At 37.6% G+C, this 25,304-nt stretch overlaps 1 protein-coding gene across 5 annotated transcripts in view; it reads left to right on the top strand.

The window, feature by feature from the left end:
• LOC121378647 (2-oxoglutarate dehydrogenase, mitochondrial-like) overlaps positions 1-25,304 on the top strand; it is an 84,273-nt gene that overhangs the window by 11,682 nt on the left and 47,287 nt on the right. For 2 of the 5 annotated variants that reach the window (XM_041506916.1, XM_041506918.1), the window contains exons 3-4: positions 1,815-2,009; positions 12,483-12,585. In XM_041506916.1, the coding sequence (XP_041362850.1) occupies positions 1,815-2,009; positions 12,483-12,585 (298 nt within the window). Of the gene's footprint in view, positions 1-1,814; positions 2,010-2,545; positions 2,579-6,096; positions 6,200-12,482; positions 12,586-25,304 lie in introns of those variants that run through there. The other 3 variants (XM_041506917.1, XM_041506920.1, XM_041506919.1) reach the window with 3 other exon arrangements.

Raw genomic sequence — 25,304 nt, 5'->3', positions numbered from 1 at the left:
TTTTCGTCAATTATTTCTTTCATATTAAACTGACATGTAAGTATTTTGTAAATATATATTTAATGATACTCTACCTAATTTAGCATTTACATGTTTGGGCTCTCATTGATGTACACGGTGGTGTTAACTCTTGAAATTAAAATAAAGATGTCGGTAAACATGTGATTAGTGACCTTTATTGGAACAGACTATAACACATTTTGATGGATATGTGTCAATTTCATTTACCAGTAAACAAACTTTACTTTAAAACTGCAGGTTAACTGATTATTTTGAATTGCAGCATAAAATATTAATTATGACCAGCATATGTAGTGAATATAAATTCAATATAAATACATTAGAAATTTATACAATCTTGCAACCACTTAAAGGTGCTATATCATAGTTATATATGAGCATCTGTTTGTGATAAAGATTCTCCGATAAAAATGTATGTTTTACTAGTAGATAAAATTATTTCCTATAATCATTTATGGGCATATATTTAAAGGTGTAGTCTTTAAATGTTAAAGCAAAATTTAATAAAAAATGATTTGCAATAGCTGTTATTATGCAACTTTGAGATAACACCTTTAATACCAGTATAATAGATCACAAATTCAGAATGGTTCTTGGGTAAACCATCATTAGAAACGGCCCCTTGCATATAACAGCAATGAAATTATGTTGATCAAAATTTGTTAGTCTGTTCCAATAAAGTGCACAAATCACCTGCTTACTGACATGTTTCTTTTAATTTCAAGAGTAAACACTACCTTGTACATGAATGAGAGCCCAAGCAAATAAATGCTAAATTAGGTAGACTATCATTAAATAGATATTTACTAAATATTTACATGTCAGTTTATTATGTAAGAAATAATCGACAAAAATAATTTGTATTCGATTTCTGACAGTATTTATATCTGAGGGAACCAGTGATTTAGCATGTAAACTCAAACCAACTCTTTAATATAAATAAACAAGTTTGTTAAATTAGTCACAACTGATATGTTTTGATGTGGTTATTTATATTTTCATAGTTGTGTTTACAGGGCTCACACTGAAAAGTTTTTTAGCTTTAGCCATTTTTCAGATACCAGTTTATAATGATATATAGTATATCCTTGAAAATTATTAAAATGTGGTTAATTTATTTAAGGAATATTTTTATTAGCCAAAGCCTAATATTGTCACTACTTAGACATTTTCACTGTTGGACCTGAATGGGATGTTTATGTAAAATAAAACAATTTCAGGTATGTTCGACAATCACCACAGAGTATTTTAAACTATGGCTATATACTCTCAATCTAGATAGCGAGAAGAAACCCACTGCCACCACATAGGCTACTCTTTACAGATATAACTCCGATATCATAGGATCAGTCTGCCTGTATAAATTTGGGAGTTCCTACCCCCTTGACCTAACCAGATCCCCAAATGACCAGTACGTTAAAAGCTGTGTTAAGTAATTGCTGCTATATAGTTAAGAGTAGGCGTATGTGCCAGGTGTCAATAGGTTTCTTGTTTTTCTGTGAACATGATGTCGAAACAATCATATATAAAGGCTCATAAAGACTGGATCCGGCCCATGCATGGCAGTCATCTTGTCGGTCAGTTTAGTCCATAAAAGTTTATATTGTTCAAAATTATCTGTGAATTATGTTATGTTTTGTATTTTTCAGTATTATGAGTGAAGTCTGGGTATATCATTTATGTTTTGTATTTTTCAGTATTATCAGTGAAGTCTGGGTACATCATTTATGTTTTGTATTTTTCAGTATTATCTGTGATGTGTGGGTACATCTTTTATGTTTTGTTTTTTTCAGTCATGGGACTCGTTCTTCCGACAGACTGCCAAAGGAGCCCCGCCTGGCCAGGCATATGTACGGCCTCCAACACTGGCATCATCTTCTGGTGTACCGGCCACGTTGCCCACACACGCCGTCACGCAGGGAGTACCCATCGACGAGAAGATCATCGAAGACCACCTCTCTGTACAGACCATCATCCGGTCCTATCAGGTATAACTCGGTCTGTACAAACCATTATCCGGTCCTCTCAGGTATAACTCAGTCTGTACAGACCATCATCCGGTCCTATCAGGTATAACTCTGTACAAACCATTATCCGGTCCTCTCAGGTATAACTCGTCTGTACAGACCATTATTCGGTAGTATCAGGTATAACTCAGTCTGTACAAACCATTACCTGGTCCTATCGGGTATAAATCAGTCTGTACAAACCATTATCCGGTCCTTTCAGGTATAACTCAGTCTGTACAAACCATTATTTCATTTTATCAGGTATAAATCAGTCTGTACAAACCATTATCCGGTCCTATCGGGTATACATCAGTCTGTACAAACCATTATCCAGTCCTATCGGGTATATATCAGTCTGTACAAACCATTATCCGGTCCTATAGGGTATAGATCAGTCTGTACAAACCATTATCCGGTCCTATCAAGTATACATCAGTCTGTACAAACCATTATCCGGTCCTATCAGGTATACATCAGTCTGTACAAACCATTATCCGGTCCTATTAGGTATACATCAGTCTGTACAGACCATCATCCGGTCCTATCAGGTATAACTCTGTACAAACCATTATCCGGTCCTCTCAGGTATAACTCGTCTGTACAGACCATTATTCGGTAGTATCAGGTATAACTCAGTCTGTACAAACCATTACCTGGTCCTATCGGGTATAAATCAGTCTGTACAAACCATTATCCGGTCCTTTCAGGTATAACTCAGTCTGTACAAACCATTATTTCATTTTATCAGGTATACATCAGTCTGTACAAACCATTATCTAGTCCTATCGGGTATACATCAGTCTGTACAAACCATTATCTGGTCCTATAGGGTATACATCAGTCTGTACAAACCATTATCCAGTCCTATCGGGTATACATCAGTCTGTACAAACCATTATCCAGTCCTATCAGGTATACATCAGTCTGTACAAACCATTATCCAGTCCTATCGGGTATACTTCAGTCTGTACAAACCATTATCCGGTCCTATAGGGTATACATCAGTCTGTACAAACCATTATCTGGTATACATCAGTCTGTACAAACCATTATCCAGTCCTATCAGGTATACTTCAGTCTGTACAAACCATTATCCGGTCCTATAGGGTATATAGCAGTCTGTACAAACCATTATCCAGTTCTATCAGGTATACATCAGTCTGTACAAACCATTATCCAGTCCTATCAGGTATACATCAGTCTGTACAAACCATTATCCAGTCCTATCGGGTATACTTCAGTCTGTACAAACCATTATCCGGTCCTATAGGGTATACATCAGTCTGTACAAACCATTATCTGGTATACATCAGTCTGTACAAACCATTATCCAGTCCTATCAGGTATACTTCAGTCTGTACAAACCATTATCCGGTCCTATAGGGTATATAGCAGTCTGTACAAACCATTATCCAGTTCTATCAGGTATACATCAGTCTGTACAAACCATTATCCGGTCCTATAGGGTATACATCAGTCTGTACAAACCAATATCCCTTTCCTGTAGGGTATACCTCAGTCTGTACAAACCATAATCTGGTCCTATCAGGTATACATCAGTCTGTACAAACCATTATCCAGTCCTATCAGATATACATCAGTTTGTACAAACCATTATCCGGTTCTATCAGGTATACATCAGTTTGTACAAACCATTATCTGGTCTTATCAGGTATACCTCAGTCTGTACAAACCTTTATCAAGTCCTGTCAGGTATACATCAGTTTGTACAAACCATTATCCGGTTCTATCAGGTATACATCGGTCTGTACAAACCATTATCTGGTCCTATAGGGTATACCTCAGTCTGTACAAACCATTATCCAGTCCTATAGGGTATACCTCAGTCTGTACAAACCATTATCCGGTCCTATAGGGTATACCTCAATCTGTACAAACCATTATCCGGTCCTATAGGGTATACCTCAGTCTGTACAAACCATTATCCGGTCCTATAGGGTATACCTCAGTCTGTACAAACCATTATCCGGTCCTATAGGGTATACCTCAGTCTGTACAAACCATTATCCAGTCCTATAGGGTATACCTCAGTCTGTACAAACCATTATCCGGTCCTATAGGGTATACATGTACCTCAGTCTGTACAAACCATTATCCAATCCTTTCCGATATACATCAGTCTGTGCAATCAAAATTGATCCTATCCTATTTTAATATCAGTTATGGCTGGCTGAACAAAGTTATCAGGTATGACTAAACAAATATCTGGTCCATTCTTGGTTTGTACAAACAGTTATCCATGTTATTGACCTGTAGGACTCAATGAATGAATGTATAACGACACACCAGAACGAAAAATACATTGGCTATTGGGTGTCAAACTATGGTAAAGGGAAAACTAAAGTGTGTAGGACTCAAGTGCTCGAACTTAAGAATTACATACAGCAATTTTTAAATGTTCTTGCCAAAGTCGATATGTCCACCTACAATGTATATGTATTGCTATTTTGAACCTGCCTATAGTGATTTTAAACCAATAACTTTTGCACCCATAACCTAACCATCACTAAATGTAGAATTATTAAACATTCTTAACTGACAGGCATTTTCACATGGTCTTTTTTTTTTAACATAATTACATTTCAAGTGTAATTCTATGAGTTAATTGCTAGTTGAAACAGTGAACCATAATGTGTAACATTTGCTCATTTTGTTAAGCAATGTCTTTTGTTTCATATTAGACAATAATATACTTGTCTTTGTGGATAACTTTAGCTTTTGAAACTGAGCTATAATATTGCTGTCAATCATTAAGGGTAGTCTGAGCATAATTCCACAGTCTTTGTTTCTGCAAAAAGATGCAATATGTTCCGAATGTAACAAAAGCAGCTAATGGTTTTTGGGGTTTTTGTTAGTGTAACTTTTCTCAAGTAAACAAAAATAAATTAAGACAAACCTGTCACCTTTGATCAATGTAGCTTTATTTGGCCAACATTTTAATAACAAGCAGTGTGTACATATTGAAAGGTATACATTTAGCATTTTATTAAAAGAAGAAACCTTTTTTTGTTAGTATTAAAAGGAGATTTTCTGTATGGTTGTTTGTGTGCTTTTTTCATTGTACAAACATTTATAGTATTTTGACATTTATTATTCAATAGAACCCTGTAGTGTTTTTTTTTATGCCAACCCTCATGTCACGTCCTTGTACCTTACACTTGCTTACCAAAATGAATCACCTGACTCGTTTGACAATGCAATTTACATTTGTTAAAATTCAGGTGTGTTTTTAAATATGTTTGAGAAATTTTCAGTTCATTGTTCTAGGATTTCCACTCATCAGAAACTTTAGAATTTTTTTTTTTTTAAAGTTATTTGCCAAAATTAGAAGCATAAAACTTATCGGTAAAGCCCCTAACCTGTAGCTATTTATGTTGCAGCTACAGCAGTTGCCTTTGGTACTGTCATTAAGATCTTGCTCTGTACATTCATTATGATTCTACAATCTTAATCATACTCCATAGAGTGCAAGTAGCACTGTGCACTAATTATCCAGTGGGGAGATGTGGTAGATGTTTTATCATACTCCATAGAGTGCAAGTAGCACTGTACTAATTATCCAGTGAGGAGATGTGATAGATGTTTTATCATACTCCATAGAGTGCAAGTAGCACTGTGTACTAATTATCCAGTGGGGAGATGTGGTAGATGTTTTATCATACTCCATAGAGTGCAAGTAGCACTGTACTAATTATCCAGTGAGGAGATGTGATAGATGTTTTATCATACTCCATAGAGTGCAAGTAGCACTGTGTACTAATTATCCAGTGGGGAGATGTGGTAGATGTTTTATCATACTCCATAGAGTGCAAGTAGCACTGTGCACTAATTATCCAGTGGGGAAATGTGGTAGATGTTTTATCATACTCCATAGAGTGCAGTAGCACTGTGTACTAATTATCCAGTGGGGAGATGTGGTAGATGTTTTATCATACTCCATAAAGTGCAAGTAGCACTGTGTACTAATTATCCAGTGGGGAGATGTGGTAGATGTTTTATCGAAAGACGTATGTGTGACTTTGAATCTTGTTTTATGTCGCTGAAGACTCGAGGTCACAATGTCGCTAAGTTGGACCCGCTTGGAATTCTAGACGCTGATTTAGATTCAGAAACTCCAAGAGAGTTGATTTTACAGAATTACAACCTTGGTACGTATGTGACCTCACGTTAACTGGATGACATTTATTATTTTTATTTTATTAATTTACCTAAATATTTTATGTGCTAATACCTATTTATTTACATACGTCAATACCCGTATGTTGTATGCATACCCCGGTGCTTAACTAGTGTATATAACAGTACTTAGGAGAAGAAACTGCAATACTTCTGTCAGCTTACTCTTGGATGCAGTCTACCCCTTTTTTTTATTTTTATCCTGCTTGTCTGCTTAATTGCTTCAGATTTCATTTATCTTATATTGCATTTCCGGTGTCGGTGTCATGATTGGTTAACATTGTAGGGCTATATTTCACAGATACGCATAAAAAAAAAAAGTGTAGGTGTATTGTGATACATTTACACTTTTCATTTAATTATACACCTGTATTTGCGACAAAACAAAAAGAAATAAACAAAATGTTTTAATATATTCCAATACCAGTAAGCCTACAGCCCTAACATGCATAGATAAAACTACACGAGATTGCATTTGCATTTGACATGGACACCTGTAAAATTAACAAAACATGAGGGTCTTGACATCTGGTCCATATGTTATGTTAGTTTTATTAGTTACTACTGTCTCGTTATTGATCATATTTGCTGTAGAACTGTTTATTATAACTTTATAATGATTAACTCTATCTAAAATGGTCTATAAGTCGGTTAATCCCATATTTACTCGGTCTGTCTGTGAATATCTCAACAGTTTTGTTCATGAGAACCTCCTCGGCTTTGCCTCATAGAGCCCACAACCCAAACTGTAGGGATATTCACTGATGGATCTCGTAAAGTGTGGGTATAACTATTACTTGTATCATCTACTGAAACCTTTGGCTAGTCATGTAAGGATTGTGTATTAAAATGTACAAGTTCTGCACTTTGTCGGTGAATGGTGGGTTATTCAAGGTGTACACCGAAACTTGTTATGAAAGACAATAAACATTTCAGAATCTGTAATTGGCTACTCCATTATCAATTTATGACTATTGTTCTCGACATCATAAATATTCACACACTTTGTATTATTACTGTCATTGGACCACATGTTACCACATATATGGACGCGACATGTCAGTGTTTAGAGACATACATGCTTACACAGTGGCAGAAGCAGGGTTTGTTTTCATCCAGGGAGGGGGTACAGCATCTAAAAAGGGTACTAACATTATTCAAAAGCACACCAACAATCATTATATATTCTCCTGAAACTCCCAAGCCGACCAAAATAATATGTTATGTTCCCCAATGATATTGACAGTACCAGGTCATCAAAACCATAAGGTGTTAAGCATTTGCTTTGCTTTCATGTTGTTGAAATTATGTCAACAAAAGGCATTTTTGAGCATTGAATATGTTTGGGTTTTCTGGATGTTTTTTTTTTTTTTTACATCAAACTGGATACGAAAATGCCCATTACATTTCCAATACCATTTTGGACTAAGTTCGGATTATGTCACACCATATGCTACTTTAGCAAATACAAGTTTAAGTTACTAGTATTGTACAAATGGAAGTTTGTTTTGTTTGACGACACCACTAGAGCACATTGATTTGTTAATCATCAGCTATTGGATATCAAATATATGGTCATTTTGACACAGTCATAGAGAGGAAAATGACTACATTTTTCCTTTGGTACCAAGGGATCTTTTAAATGCACCATCCCACAGACAGGATAGCATATACCACAGGCTTTAATATACCGGTTGTGGTGCACTAGCTGGAACGAGTGTACAAATGGTTCCCAAATCTCAATTTGCTGATTGTACTGTGTAGGTCATTGTAGGTACTGCAGATGATTTAAGTACCACAGGTCGGTGCATGTACAGCAGGTTGGACCGTGCATGTACAGCAGGTTGGACCGTGCATGTACAGCAGGTTGGACCGTGCATGTACAGCAGGTTGGACCGTGCATGTACAGCAGGTTGGACCGTGTATGTACAGTAGGTTAGTGTATTTACAGTGGATCAATGTATATACAGCAGGTCGGTGTATGTACAGTGAGTCAGTGTATGTACAGCAAGTCAATATATACAGTATGTTGGTGTATGTACAGCATGTCTGTATACAGTAGGTCAGTGTATGTACAGCAGGTTGATGTATGTACAGCAGGTCATCTGTGTATGTACAGCTGGTCATATGTGTATGTACAGCAGGATGGTGTATGTACAGCAGGTCATCTGTATTTACAGCAGGTTGATGTATGTACAGCAGGTTGATGTATGTACAGCAGGTCATCTGTGTATTTACAGCAGGTTGATATATGTACAGCAGGTCAGTGTATTTACAGCAGGTTGATATATGTACAGCAGGTCATCTTTGTATTTACAGCAGGTTGATGTATGTTCAGCAGGTTGATGTATGTACAGCAGGTCAGTATTTACAGCAGGTTGATGTATGTACAGCAGGATGGTGTATGCACAGCAGGTTGATGTATTTACAGCAGGTCATCTGTATTTACAGCAGGTCGATGTATGTACAGCAGGTCGGTGTATGTACAGCAGGTTGGTGTATGTACAGCAGGTTGGTGTATGTACAGCAGAATGGTGTATGTACAGCAGGTCATCTGTATGTACAACAGGTTGATGTATGTACAGCAGGTCGGTGTATGTACAGCAGGTCGGTATATGTACAGCAGGTTGGTGTATGTACAGCAGGTTGATGTATGTACAGCAGAATGGTGTATGTACAGCAGGTCATCTGTATGTACAGCAGGCCATCTGTATGTACAGCAGGTCAGTGTATTTACAGCAGGTTGATGTATGTACAGCAGGTCATCTGTGTATGTACAGTTGGTCATCTGTGTATGTACAGTTGGTCATCTGTGTATTTACAGCAGGTCAGTGTATGTACAGCAGGATGGTGTATGTACAGCAGGTCATCTGTGTATTTACAGCAGGTTGATGTATGTACAGCAGGTTGATGTATGTACAGCAGGTCATCTGTGTATTTACAGCAGGTTGATGTATGTACAGCAGGTTGATGTATGTACAGCAGGTCATCTGTATTTACAGCAGGTCATCTGTATGTACAGCAGGTTGATGTATGTACAGCAGGTCAGTGTATTTACAGCAGGTTGGTGTATGTACAGCAGAATGGTGTATGCACAGCAGGTTGATGTATGTACATCAGGTCAGTGTATTTACAGTAGGTTGATGTATGTACAGCAGGATGGTGTATGTACAGCAGGTTGATGTATGTACAGCAGGTCATCTGTATTTACAGCAGGTTGATGTATGTACAGCAGGTCATCTGTGTATTTACAGCAGGTTGATGTATGTACAGCAGGTTGATGTGTGTACAACAGGTCATCTGTGTATGTACAGCTGGTCATCTGTGTATTTACAGCAGGTCGGTGTATGTACAGCAGGTTGGTGTATGTACAGCAGGATGGTGTATGTACAGCAGGTCATCTGTGTATTTACAGCAGGTTGATGTATGTACATCATGTTGATGTATGTACAGCAGGTCATCTGTATTTACAGCAGGTTGATGTATGTACAGCAGGTCATCTGTATTTACAGCAGGTCATCTGTATGTACAGCAGGTTGATGTATGTACAGCAGGTCAGTGTATTTACAGCAGGTTGGTGTATGTACAGCAGGTTGGTGTATGTACAGCAGGTTGATGTATGTACAGCAGGTTGATGTATGTACATCAGGTCAGTGTATTTACAGCAGGTTGATGTATGTACAGCAGGATGGTGTATGTACAGCAGGTTGATGTATGTACAGCAGGTCATCTGTATTTACAGCAGGTTGATGTATGTACAGCAGGTTTATGTATGTACAGCAGGTCATCTGTGTATTTACAGCAGGTTGATGTATGTACAGCAGGTTGATGTATGTACAGCAGGTCATCTGTATTTACAGCAGGTTGATGTATGTACAGCAGGTTTATGTATGTACAGCAGGTCATCTGTGTATTTACAGCAGGTTGATGTATGTACAGCAGGTTGATGTATGTACAGCAGGATGGTGTATGTACAGCAGGTTGATGTATGTACAGCAGGTCATCTGTATTTACAGCAGGTTGATGTATGTACAGCAGGTCATCTGTGTATTTACAGCAGGTTGATGTATGTACAGCAGGTTGATGTGTGTACAACAGGTCATCTGTGTATGTACAGCTGGTCATCTGTGTATTTACAGCAGGTCGGTGTATGTACAGCAGGTTGGTGTATGTACAGCAGGATGGTGTATGTACAGCAGGTCATCTGTGTATTTACAGCAGGTTGATGTATGTACATCATGTTGATGTATGTACAGCAGGTCATCTGTATTTACAGCAGGTTGATGTATGTACAGCAGGTCATCTGTATTTACAGCAGGTCATCTGTATGTACAGCAGGTTGATGTATGTACAGCAGGTCAGTGTATTTACAGCAGGTTGGTGTATGTACAGCAGGTTGATGTATGTACAGCAGGTTGGTGTATGTACAGCAGGTTTATGTATGTACAGCAGGTCATCTGTGTATTTACAGCAGGTTGATGTATGTACAGCAGGTTGATGTATGTACAGCAGGATGGTGTATGTACAGCAGGTTGATGTATGTACAGCAGGTCATCTGTATTTACAGCAGGTTGATGTATGTACAGCAGGTTTATGTATGTACAGCAGGTCATCTGTGTATTTACAGCAGGTTGATGTATGTACAGCAGGTTGATGTATGTACAGCAGGTTGATGTATGTACAGCAGGATGGTGTATGTACAGCAGGTTGATGTATGTACAGCAGGTCATCTGTATTTACAGCAGGTTGATGTATGTACAGCAGGTTTATGTATGTACAGCAGGTCATCTGTGTATTTACAGCAGGTTGATGTATGTACAGCAGGTTGATGTATGTACAGCAGGTTGATGTATGTACAACAGGTCATCTGTGTATTTACAGCAGGTTGATGTATGTACATCAGGTCAGTGTTGGTACAGTGGGTCAATATACAGTAGGTTGAATATTGAATGGGCAACTTTCTGTTTGTTGAGTAAGAAGCCATGTACATATGGACTAAAGCCTACCCACTAACCCAGTACAACTCACTCTAGCTGGGACCAAGTACCAGGATCAGTCTCAAGTCGGGTTACTCCATCGTTACACCACCTAGACCAGTAATGTGGGCTTTGTAGTACATACCTATACAATATACAGTACAAACAGCTGATCTACAGTGTTATCAAATCGTAGGAATGACAACAGCTTCTCTTTCTTATCAGATGCTTTGTTTTTTATAATAATAACTTTGATGTTTAAATCACATTCTTGAAAAGGTTTGGTAGCCTAAAAAAAACCCAACTTAAATAGTTCTTTAGAATGCTGTTTTCAGCTTTGCAAACACTGGGAAGTTTTAGAATGGTTGCCACCTGCGTATTATAGCACGTATATTGAAGATTAACATCTTAAAGCTTCAGTACTTGGGATATGAGGCGTTATGTATGGAACCCTCATCAAATTATTGCTAGCTTATTTACTACTGATGATAAACTCGCGAATAGCAAACACTAAATAAGATATTTGCTGCTAACAGATGTTCGACAATCCATGTGTTCGAACCTGGGTAAGACACAATAAGCATACATCCACAGATCTGCCGATTCCTGAAGATTCTCATTCAGGTAACAGGCTAAAGTTTACTGTGATGGTGTCTATGATGTGGTTTGTTGAAGGACAGCAACAGCAAAGGGCAGTATAGTGTTGTAGTTACAGGAGCCCAACTGTGGGTGCAAAGGTGGGGGCATGATGGCAAATGCTGTAATGCAGTCTTGAATTTCGACACATTTGCTTTCCCTGTTTTAAGGTTGCTGAATATAAAGACATGCCCCGTTTTAAGGTTGCTGCGTATGAAGAGTTGAACATGAAGTGTACAGTTTTTATGATTGCTGAACATGAAGTGTTGTACAGTTTTTATGATTGCTGAACATGAAGTGTTGTACAGTTTTTATGATTGCTGAACATGAAGAGTTGTACAGTTTCTATTTTTGCTGAACATGAAGTATTGTACAGTTTTTAAGATTGCTGAATATGAAGAGTTGCACAGTGTATTGATTGTTGAATATAAAGACATGTCTAGATTTTAAGATTGCTGAATACAAAGATTTGCTCAGTTTTAAGATCGTTCTACGTGGTTGCCCAGTTTTGAGATTGCTGGCAACGAACATTAAGCAGTTTTGAGATGGCATGTCGCTGAAATGTGCTGCAGAGTTACGAGCCTGCTGGCTGCACTGTTTTGAGATTGCTCGTGGAATGTTTTGTGTGCTTGCTATTCGCCAGATTGCCGGTCACCACCTGGCGGAGTTGGACCCCCTGGGAATCAACAGTGTGGACCTGCAGGCCAACCCCCCACAGCAGCTGCTCATGAGTCACTACAGATTCGGTAAGAACTGTGTGAACATTGTACCTCATCACATAACAAGTCCATCCATGTATGTACATGCTTGTAAACTAAAATGCATTAAGACAGGTCTGTAACCAGTCCATGTCTTATTGTAAACTAAAATACATTAACACAGGTCTGTAACCAGTCCATGTCTTATTGTGAACTAAAATACATTAACACAGGTCTGTAACCAGTCCATGTCTTATTGTGAACTAAAATACATTAACACAGGTCTGTACCCAGTCCATGTCTAATTGTGAACTAAAATACATTAACACAGGTCTGTAACCAGTCCATGTCTAATTGTAAACTAAAATACATTAACACAGGTCTGTAACCAGTCCATGTCTAATTGTCAACTAAAATACATTAACACAGGTCTGTAACCAGTCCATGTCTAATTGTCAACTAAAATACATTAACACAGGTCTGTAACCAGTCCATGTCTAATTGTCAACTAAAATACATTAACACAGGTCTGTAACCAGTCCATGTCTTATTGTAAACTAAAATACATTAACACAGGTCTGTAACCAGTCCATGTCTTATTGTCAACTAAAATACATTAACACAGGTCTGTAACCAGTCCATGTCTAATTGTCAACTAAAATACATTAACACAGGTCTGTAACCAGTCCATGTCTAATTGTCAACTAAAATACATTAACACAGGTCTGTAACCAGTCCATGTCTAATTGTCAACTAAAATACATTAACACAGGACTAACCAGTCCATGTCTTATTGTAAACTAAAATACATTAACACAGGTCTGTAACCAGTCCATGTCTAATTGTGAAATAAAATAGATTAACACAGGTCTGTAACCAGTCCATGTCTAATTGTCAACTAAAATACATTAACACAGGTCTGTAACCAGTCCATGTCTTATTGTAAACTAAAATACATTAACACAGGTCTGTACCCAGTCCATGTCTAATTGTGAACTAAAATACATTAACACAGGTCTGTAACCAGTCCATGTCTAATTGTAAACTAAAATACATTAACACAGGTCTGTAACCAGTCCATGTCTTATTGTAAACTAAAATACATTAACACAGGTCTGTACCCAGTCCATGTCTAATTGTGAACTAAAATACATTAACACAGGACTAACCAGTCCATGTCTTATTGTAAACTAAAATACATTAACACAGGTCTGTAACCAGTCCATGTCTTATTGTAAACTAAAATACATTAACACAGGTCTGTAACCAGTCCATGTCTAATTGTCAACTAAAATACATTAACACAGGTCTGTAACCAGTCCATGTCTTATTGTAAACTAAAATACATTAACACAGGTCTGTAACCAGTCCATGTCTTATTGTAAACTAAAATACATTAACACAGGCCTGTAACCAGTCCATGTCTAATTGTAAACTAAAATACATTAACACAGGTCTGTACCCAGTCCATGTCTAATTGTAAACTAAAATACATTAACACAGGTCTGTAACCAGTCCATGTCTTATTGTAAACTAAAATACATTAACACAGGTCTGTAACCAGTCCATGTCTAATTGTCAACTAAAATAGATTAACACAGGTCTGTAACCAGTCCATGTCTAATTGTCAACTAAAATACATTAACACAGGACTAACCAGTCCATGTCTAATTGTAAACTAAAATACATTAACACAGGTCTGTAACCAGTCCATGTCTAATTGTCAACTAAAATACATTAACACAGGTCTGTAACCAGTCCATGTCTTATTGTAAACTAAAATACATTAACACAGGTCTGTAACCAGTCCATGTCTAATTGTCAACTAAAATACATTAACACAGGACTAACCAGTCCATGTCTAATTGTCAACTAAAATACATTAACACAGGTCTGTAACCAGTCCATGTCTAATTGTCAACTAAAATACATTAACACAGGTCTGTAACCAGTCCATGTCTAATTGTAAACTAAAATACATTAACACAGGACTAACCAGTCCATGTCTAATTGTGAACTAAAATACATTAACACAGGACTAACCAGTCCATGTCTTATTGTAAACTAAAATACATTAACACAGGACTAACCAGTCCATGTCTTATTGTAAACTAAAATACATTAACACAGGTCTGTAACCAGTCCATGTCTTATTGTAAACTAAAATACATTAACACAGGTCTGTAACCAGTCCATGTCTTATTGTAAACTAAAATACATTAACACAGGACTAACCAGTCCATGTCTTATTGTAAACTAAAATACATTAACACAGGTCTGTAACCAGTCCATGTCTAATTGTGAAATAAAATAGATTAACACAGGTCTGTAACCAGTCCATGTCTAATTGTGAACTAAAATACATTAACACAGGTCTGTAACCAGTCCATGTCTAATTGTAAACTAAAATACATTAACACAGGTCTGTAACCAGTCCATGTCTTATTGTAAACTAAAATACATTAACACAGGTCTGTAACCAGTCCATGTCTAATTGTCAACTAAAATACATTAACACAGGTCTGTAACCAGTCCATGTCTTATTGTAAACTAAAATACATTAACACAGGTCTGTAACCAGTCCATGTCTAATTGTAAACTAAAATACATTAACACAGGTCTGTAACCAGTCCATGTCTTATTGTAAACTAAAATACATTAACACAGGTCTGTAACCAGTCCATGTCTAATTGTAAACTAAAATACATTAACACAGGTCTGTAACCAGTCCATGTCTTATTGTAAACTAAAATACATTAACACAGGTCTGTAACCAGTCCATGTCTTATTGTAAACTAAAATACATTAACACAGGTCTGTAACCAGTCCATGTGTAATTGTAAACTAAAATACATTAACACAGGTCTGTAACCAGTCCATGTCTAACTGTAAAATAAAATATATTAAAACAAGAGTGTAACTAGTTCTTGTATATATATATACTGAACCAAAAAAGAAACTTCCGATTTGTACATATAGTATTTGTTGTGTTAAAGAATTTATTGTGTAATGAAATTATATAGGTAGTATTGGCCTTGAGCTGTATTATCAGGATTCATGAATTTTATTGATTATTTTTGCACTGTTAATCGTCGACAACGTGAAATTCAATTTGCACGTGCATGCATGGTTCGACATGTCCTGTGTAGTATTCGATCAATTTGTTTTACTTGTCTTACTGACATTGTTGTCAAGTGAACGAAAACGCTTATAAAAATTGTAAAAAAAAATAAAGTTTTTTACATTGTAGCATTTTTAGTATGCCAAGAATACCCAATAATTTACGCGAACGGGCGATTGGCATGCTTGATGCTGGCATGTCGACAGAAGACATTGCAGGGCATGTTGGGAGTTCTAGTCAAGCGATACGAAATCTTCGCGTAAGCTTTCGAATGAAAGGAAGCACCAATGACTTGCCACGTCGTGGACGTCCGCGTGTTACAACGCGTGGTCAAGACCGCTATATCATGAACACGCATTTGCGCAATCGATTCCAAAACTGCCACTGCTACTGCTGCTAACGCACCTTGCCTTCATAATAACCGAATCAGTGGGCAAACTGTTTGTAATCGTCTGCGGGACGCAATGTCATCGTCTAAATCATCTTAATTAGGCACGTGTACACTCGTTGGATACGGCGCCGCTGGATTACCGTTCTTTTTTCGGATGAATCCAGATTTTCGTTACAACGTGGTGATGGCAGGGTGCGCGTCTGCCGTTGGAGAAATGAACGCTATGCTGACTGTTGTGTTCTTGAACGAGATCGTTTCAGGGGTGGGGTTTGTGTCATGGTCTGGGCAGCCATTGCCCATGGTTATCGTTCACCACTAGTCGTCATTGATGGCAATTTAAATGCTCAATGTTACCGCGATGACATTCTCGCTCATCACGGCATTCCTCTGTTCCATAACAACGCCAACATCTCGATTTTTCAGCATGATAATGCCACCTCTCATACAGCTAGAGACACTGTAAATTTTCTTAGGACAAATAACATTGATTTCATTGATGACTGGCCCGCTAAAAGTCCTGATCTCAACCCCATCGAGCATGTCTGGGATAGTCTGGACAGACGATTGAGGCGTCGTCCCAACCCACCCGCTAACGTCAACGAAATTCGTCAAGCGCTCATTCAGGAATGGAACAATACTCCACAGGCAGAAATCAACACTTTAGTCAATTCTATGTGCCTGCGATGCACTGCAGTGGTCAATTCAAGAGGTGGTCATACCCGTTATTAAGTGGGTGTTGTTGATTTTTTACCCCTACCACACTTGGTCAAAATTTCTCCCAGTTTCTGTTAACCTATGGCCATGATTTTTGCACCAAACGATGCATCATGGAACACTCTTTAAAAGCATATATAACAATTATTTCCCTGGTTTGTTTTCATCAAGTGATGTTCAAGCAAAGTTAGCGGAAGTTTCTTATTTTGTTCAGTATATATATATGTAGAGTAAAATACATTAACTCGGGAGTGTAGCCAGTCCATGTATACACGTAAACTAAAATACATTAAAACAGGAGTGTAACCAGTCTATATAGGTAAAACACAACATAGTGGATCTACATAATTGCATGTCGACTATTAGAATAATTTGCGATTTTGAAAATAGTTTACTGAAATACAGATCCAAATCCTGTTTTATAGTCTGTCCATATGTATGTACATGTATGTCCGTCCATAAACTTTTTGTTTCCGGTAAAATACACCATTTGTCTTTTTTATCAATTTATATACATGTAGGATCATAAAACCGTGCATGCAAGTACAACTTGGGATAGCAGTGTGTCGCATACCATAATTAGGTCACCATGACCTACTTTTTACACATTACATCACATTAAAGGTAGGGTCAACTCAAACAAGAGCCTTGTGTTGGAAAGATGCATACCCGGACCACCAACACATACTGACACTTTAGCAAATGAAAAACGCATAATTTTAGAGTTAATAAAAAAACATGATTATTCCTGCTAACTGGGGGCAGCCATTTTGTTTAGTTTTTGTGACGTCTGGTGGGATAGCTTGGGGCGAAGTGACGTCAGCTCCTGACCATCCTGTATGTACAGTGTAAACAAAAGCAGTAATTTTCGACAAGGCGCTTCTCTTTGATCAACCTGACTTGTAAAACAGCATAAATGACGTAATAATATAATAAACTATTTAACTAAATATATTTCAAGTTGCCTTAACAGAACAAAATGGGGTTATAGTGTTTTTCTCTGTTTAATAATCCAAAGGAAAAATGTACACTATTAAGCCTATTGATATGCTACGTTGGAGCACTAACGACAACCCACGATACCCAAGTGATAATTTTCTTTTCTTTGGGACTATGTAATTGGTCAGTTCTGTGGTTTTAGATGGAAAAGTCTACTTAATCAATAGTTTTACAGAACTATTTACAGTAATAAACCATGTCCATTACAATTTTTGGGGCGACAGATAATATTCCACAATACCGGTATGTATTTTTGTGTCTAGACAGCATCAATTAATTGGCTCGTCTGGTTACCAATCAAATACACACCTGCTAATCAGGAATCACAGGTAGAAGCAACTAACAACATAGACCAATTAACTAAGAAAACACTCCGTGTATCATTTCAGTACGTAGGTTAATGCATGGGCAAAACATTGTTAATTGTTTCGACTTGTTGTGTATATCCACTTTGACAATGGTATTTTATTTTGTATTGAAAAATAATATATATAGTGCTGGATATACTTATTGCTGGCTTACTGGGATGTGTATTATATAGAGGATAATAAACGAGTTACCAGTTATTATCAAATTTATGTCCCGAGTGAAATAATTTTCAGTTGTCACGAGCTTTAGCGAGTATCAAATGAAAATTATTTCATGAGGGACATAAATTTAATAATAACTGGTACCGAGTTTGTTATTCTATTTATTACCTCAGCTATTTTTTCTCTCTAAAAACCTTTATTTTTCGACGCACATGAACGAAGGCCAATCTGTATAGAAACGATGTAAACCACTTTACGCAGTGTTCTGAGAATTGCTATAACTTTGTAATTTAATCACGTTCATAGATAATTTTCAAAAACTAAAATTTTCTTTATTCTGCTACAAAATCTATAAGGAATTGCATTAAAATGACATTTTGTTATAAATTTAACACCAAAAACGGAGCAAACTCTTTAAACTACATGATGTCATTTTGTGTGCTTGCCAAATCGTGATGGCGTCATATTTAGTACTGACAAGGTCATTGGTTTGTAAGCGTCAAATTGTCCAATAGTATTGTTCGTTAGACCAATGCAGAATATTTCTCACTGAGAAAATATGGAAAATATTTTCCCTGATATAAGTGACCACTGGGGTAATAATACAGAATATTGCAATGTATGACTATTTATCATCCCGCAAAAACCAGGTAGATTGTGTTTCTCTAGTTCTGAGGCTCATTCCTGACGTTACGCGTTAAATATTACGTAACCACCAGCTCGCTAGAGGGCGTACTCACTGAGATGGTACAAAATGGCAGCGCCCGTTATATATAATAGCCGTCACATTTAACCGTTTTATTAATTAACTATACGATTATATTTGTTGATATTAAGCAATAATGTGCATTATATATCGTTAAATACGCATACTAGGCCAACTGGTTTAGTTGTCCTCTCCTTTAAATGAAATCCTTGTCCTGGCCATATCTTCCTTGTCAATTCATATAGGATCATCAAACTTGGCACTCAACTGGAGGTGGCAGTGTGTTGCTTACCATAACTAGCTCACCATGACCTATTTCATGATGTACCTCACCGGTACTCGTGTTACATGTAAACATGTCTTCCGACTACACGATTCTGAAGGCCGATATCACATATTTGAATACTAAAATCTGGCAGTAAGTTCAATAGATGTGATTTCGAAGAATCTTAGGAAAACTACCAGAAGAACATGTGGCTTAAATCTGAAATTGAAAATCATCCCCTCTACACAATATGTTAATATTAGAGTGTAACCATTTAGTGTAAATCACAATATATTAGAGACTATAATAACCAGTCTGTGTTTCTGTGAGTAACTATACATGTGTAGTTTTTAAATTAAAAATTGCGTGCAACTGAAAATAAAATCTGAATAAATTACTTTTAATGATATATCATTCCTTTGCATAACTAGTGTAAAAGTAGATTCGTCCCAAAAAGCTATATCATGACATATATATATATATATATATATATATATATATATATATATTGTGATTGGAGAATAAATGTAAATAACACTACGTTAATACTGGGATGTAACAAGTCCTTTATGTTTAAATCATACTGGAATGTAAGCAATTACATTAACACTGTAGTGTAAGCAGTTACATTTAACTCGGGGTGTAGCCATTTACATTAAAACTGGGTGTATTCATTACATTAACAATGTAGGGTAACCATTTACATTAACACTTGAGTGTAACCATTTACATTAACACTGGAGTGTAGCCATTTACATTACAAATAATAGTGGTAATAAATACATAACATGTAGAATAAAATTTCAATACCAGTTATCATGGTGATGCCTTTAATGGAATAATTTTGATTAAATTTTGCTGTTTGGTAAATCTTAATGCAACATAAAATGCTTTAACTCAGTACATAAACATGATATAAACTGGTAACTTATTTATTATTCTCTGTATTACATAGTTAGTGTTAGCTAGTTGGTGTCTGGCTTGCTGTTACATGTACAGTGAAACCCCTATAAACTGGACACCCATGAATGAGACCAGGTATAACGTCCACTTTTAAGGGGTAGCCTACCCAGTTTAGAGAGGTTATATTTTGTACTGATATTTTAAAGAGGAAAGTGAAAAATGTCTGGTTTCGAGGAAATTCCTGTTTCCAAGGGTTTCACTGTATTTCATATTTGATGCATGTTTAGCATTTGCTTTATTGCTTTTGTTCCCTCCTTGCTTTTTCTTATTTAGCTTATACTTAATGTTAATGTTAATCAATTGATTGATTATGAGCATGTACAACTCGTATACTAATCAGTGTTAATTAGTTTAAAACAGAAATGTGTTGTTGATAAAAACTTTTTTTAATGAAAGCAAAACATGAATGTACTGTTGATGGTATGCTTAATTAATTGTAAACTAATCAGTGTTAATTATTTTGAAACAGAAATGTATACTGTTGATATATATATATATATATATATATATATATATATATATATATATACTGAAGGCCAAAAGAAACTTTACCATAGTTTTAAATCACTCTGGTGTAAAAACAACAAAAGATAGTCGCATGAGGTAAAATATATTGACTAGATCAATATGTCAACATTAACATAACTAAAAATGAGTGTCATTCAGCATCAGATAATGACGTCACATTTTCCCAAAGCGAGGTGGTATACACAAATCGAGCTTTCAACTTCATGGATGACATGCAAAGCATACAGACAATCACTCAAGTCCAATAACAAGTCACATTAATAGCGTGTGTGACCACCCCTTGCCCCAATACAAGCAATAATTCTCCAACGCATAGAAAAAATCAGTCGTCTGATGAGGTCACGTGGGACACGTTGCCATTCTTCTTGAAGGGCCTGGATCAGTTCCTGTTGGTTGGCTGGAGGGTGTGGTCATTGTCGAACACGGCGATCCAAACCTCCTAGAGGTGTTCTATGGAGGACATGTCTGGGGAGCGTGTAGGCCACGGCAATACGTTTACGTTGTTGGCTCTAAGGAAGTTCTGTACGATTCTGGCTGTATGAGGTCTGGCGTTGTCTTGCTGAAAAATGACACCACGTGGCTGCCGTTGGAGAAATGGTATTGCAGTTGGACGAAGAATGTCATCCCTGTAACGTTGAGCTGTCAAGTTTCCATGAACGATGACCAATGGTGTCCTTTCCTGTGCACAGATACCTCCCCACACCATGACGCTCCCTCCAACATATGGCACGACCTCCTGAACGCAAGAAGCCGCCACTCGTTCTCCCCTACGACGGTACACACGCTGTCTTTCATGAACTCTGAACAAACAGAACCGGCTTTCATCAGTGAAAAGAACCCGCAGCCAATCACGTCGCTGCCAACGTCGTACAGTCCTAGCCCATGTCAATCTCAAACGATGATGTTGTGGTGTCAGTAAGTGTCCTCTATATGGTCTGTAAGCCCTTATTCCATGAGTCCTGAGTCGTCTGGCCACTGTCTGTCTACTAACCCTGTGACCTAAGGCATTCATTGCTGATGACGTCACTGTCAGGAAGCGATTTCGTAGATGCAAGGTACGCAAGTACCGGTCATCACGGGGCGAAGTTACCCTGGGTCTGCCTGTTCTTGGCCTGTCTGATGTCTGCCCTCTTTGCTTGTAGCGTTGCATCAAGTTTGTAACAGTAACACGGGAACAACCGAAGGTTCTGGCGATGTGGGCATGAATGACTCCCATCTGTATCATACCCAGGGCTCTCTCGCATTGTTCTGGTGTCAGTCGTGGCATTCCTATGGTGGTTTTTTATCTGTGTGGATGTCTGACATGCCGTCTAAACCGTTTTTATACCCTTATTGCACTTGCAATTGCTGTTGTTCATAGTGCACAAGTTTTTCACTTTTCTGTGTGTTCCACCCAAAACGTGCAGTGGGCGGGTATAATTTTCTGCTTACATTATTGTTGTGTTTGGGCTATGTGTTTTGGATTGAGTTACTTTTTAAAAACAATTATTTTTTTCTTAAATTCCAAATTGAAAATGGTAAAGTTTCTTTTGGCCTTCAGTGTATATATATATATATATATATATATATATATATATATATATATATATATATATATATATATATATATATATACAGTGAAACCCCTCTAAACCGGACACTCTTGGGAACAAGTAAAATGTCCGGTTTTAAGAGGTATCCGGAAGGAAGGAAGGAAATGTTTAGTTTTTTTAATGATGCACTCAACACATTTTATTTACGGTAAGAGGTATCAGTTTTGGAGAGGTTAATTTCTGTACTGATTATTTTTTTTAAAAGGACCGTGAAAAATGTCTTGAGGGAATTCCGGTTTACAGAGGGTCCGATTTTGAGAGGTTTCACTATATATATATATATATATATATATATATATATATATATATATATATATATATATATATATATATATATATATATATATATACACACACACACACACACACACACACACACACACACACACACACCACACAATACAATACTAAATGAGTTCCTGTGTGAGACCGTTTTTATTACCGGTTGGAGTTTTTTCAATCGTATCATGAGCAAAAGTGAGTGATGTACAATTGAAAACACACGAGTTGTAATATGAACAGTCTCACATGAGTATAGTATTTTATTTATTACACTGCAAATCAATTAACAAAAATCACACAGTATGACTTCCAAAATAACTAAACAAGACATAAAAATTAATAGATTAAAGACCGGGAAAACAACGTCGCTTACCAAGTGACGTCTTTTAGCAAAATGTTGTTGCTTACCAAGTGACGTCTTTTAGCAAAATGACATCATGTTATTGTCACATCATTTAGCTATTTATCAATGAAACTTTGCATTCCTATGCCACACATCTATCAATGAAGTGTACACCACTATTATAAATATATTCAAAGCTAAACAAAATTATTTTAAAAATATATTTTCTTAAATAATAAATTACGATACTGCTAGCATTAATTATAGCAATAGACAGGTAGTATTTTTCCCGATATAAAAATATAAATTGAAAGAACCGTGCACACACTTTTTGCATGAAGATCTATGCGGAGTTGTACTGTGTGACACAGTCGATCACCTGATCAGAGATCATGACCTCTCAAAATGCATATTCCACAATGTGAAGAGACGATAAATATCACATGGGTATCTCTTTCATCGCTTTGTAATAAATATATATACATGTAGGATGTTGGGTTTTTTTAACCACAGCAAAATATGAATGTATTGTTGATAGTATGCTTAATTAGATGAAAATCTTAAAAATGTACCATTAGTATATTACATGTGTAATGAATGGCATGTATCGTGAAAACATGAGTATTTACTGTAGATAGTAGTGAATTGCACTGAAAACTCAAATGTGCTTGCTGTAATGAATTACGGTAAAAACAGGGCTGTGTTCCATTGACAGTATTAGAGCAGGAGATACGGAAGTGCCAGATCATTTCACCAAAACTGTCAAGTTGTATCAGTTAAAATGCGTACTACATAATCAGTTAACATGTGTACTATGTAAATGGACTAAGTAAATGAGTACTGGTTTATGTTGTAATTTAGGGGACCATTGTTGTGCAAGCCAATTTACTTGAGATAGTTGAGGATCAGTTTCGCTAGTAGTGAAGCATGTTTAGTATAGCACTTAAGCTTTTATTACAGACATCAGAACTACTCGATATATATCTAAACATGAGATACTATTTCCAATCACCATTCAGATTCAAGACTGATGGTAAGTTACCTGCAGTATTTATTCATGTGACTTTTATGGTGTATAATCTATATAATATATACTCTTCAAAAAAAGAAACGCAAAAGGGTACAAATGGGTTATAACTCCGATTTTATGTTTCCTACCGGTTCATGCTTTGTGAATATAAGGTCATTGCATGTCCCAAACACATTCCCACGGTTACATTCGATAAAACGCAGCTACTGTACAATAAAGTTCCAAAATGTGAATATTCATGTCACCACTGCATGTGCGTTGTCTGCACGTGCAACATGAACACCGACAGTATAAAAGTGCAGGGTGTTCGCTTGCCTGGCCTCTGTATCTGGCTGACAGTTGACAATCCAGGACATGCCACGTCTCAGTGAACCGCAGAGAAACAATGCCATCGGCCGACTAGACGCAGGCGAATCCAGAACGGCCGTTGCCAGGGCATTCCATGTATCCCCAAGCACCATCTCCAGACTGTGGGACCGTTACCAGCAACATGAATCAACACGTGACCTCCCTAGATCCGGTCGACCACGGGTCACTACCCCCGGGCAGGACCGCTACATCCGGGTACGCCACCTTCGGGAACGATTGACTACTGCCACCTCCACAGCCACAGCAATACCAGGTTTGCGCAGGATATCCGACCAGACCGTACGGAACCGCCTACGTGAGGTAGGAATTCGTGCCAGACGTCCAGTTCGAGGTGTCATCTTAACACCACAACACCGTCGACTCCGACTGCAGTGGTGCCAGATTCATCGACAATGGCCTCAACTGCGATGGAGACAGGTGTGGTTCAGTGACGAGTCCCGATTTCTGCTCCGACGTCATGATGGAAGATGTCGCGTGTATAGGCGTCGTGGTGAACGTTATGCGGCAAACTGCGTGCAGGAAGTGGACAGATTCGGCGGGGGTAGTGTCATGGTGTGGGCAGCCATCTCACACACTGGCAGAACTGACCTGGTCCACGTGCAGGGCAACCTGAATGCACAGGGCTACATTGACCAGATCCTCCGGCCACACATCGTTCCAGTTATGGCCAACGCCAACGCAGTGTTCCAACATGACAACGCCAGGCCTCACACAGCACGTCTCACAATGGCTTTCCTACAGAACAACAACATTAATGTCCTTCCTTGGCCATAGACATCACCGGATTTGAACCCAATTGAGCATCTATGGGACGAGTTGGACCGACGCCTCCGACAGCGACAACCACAGCCCCAGACCCTGCCCGAGCTGGCAGCAGCCTTGCAAGCCGAGTGGGCCACCATCCCCCGGGACGTCATCCGTACTCTGGTTGCTT

This window comes from Gigantopelta aegis, chromosome 8, assembly GCF_016097555.1.
Source record: "Gigantopelta aegis isolate Gae_Host chromosome 8, Gae_host_genome, whole genome shotgun sequence".
Taxonomy (NCBI): Eukaryota; Metazoa; Mollusca; class Gastropoda; order Neomphalida; family Peltospiridae; genus Gigantopelta; species Gigantopelta aegis.
This window is presented reverse-complemented; position numbering and strand designations above follow the sequence as displayed.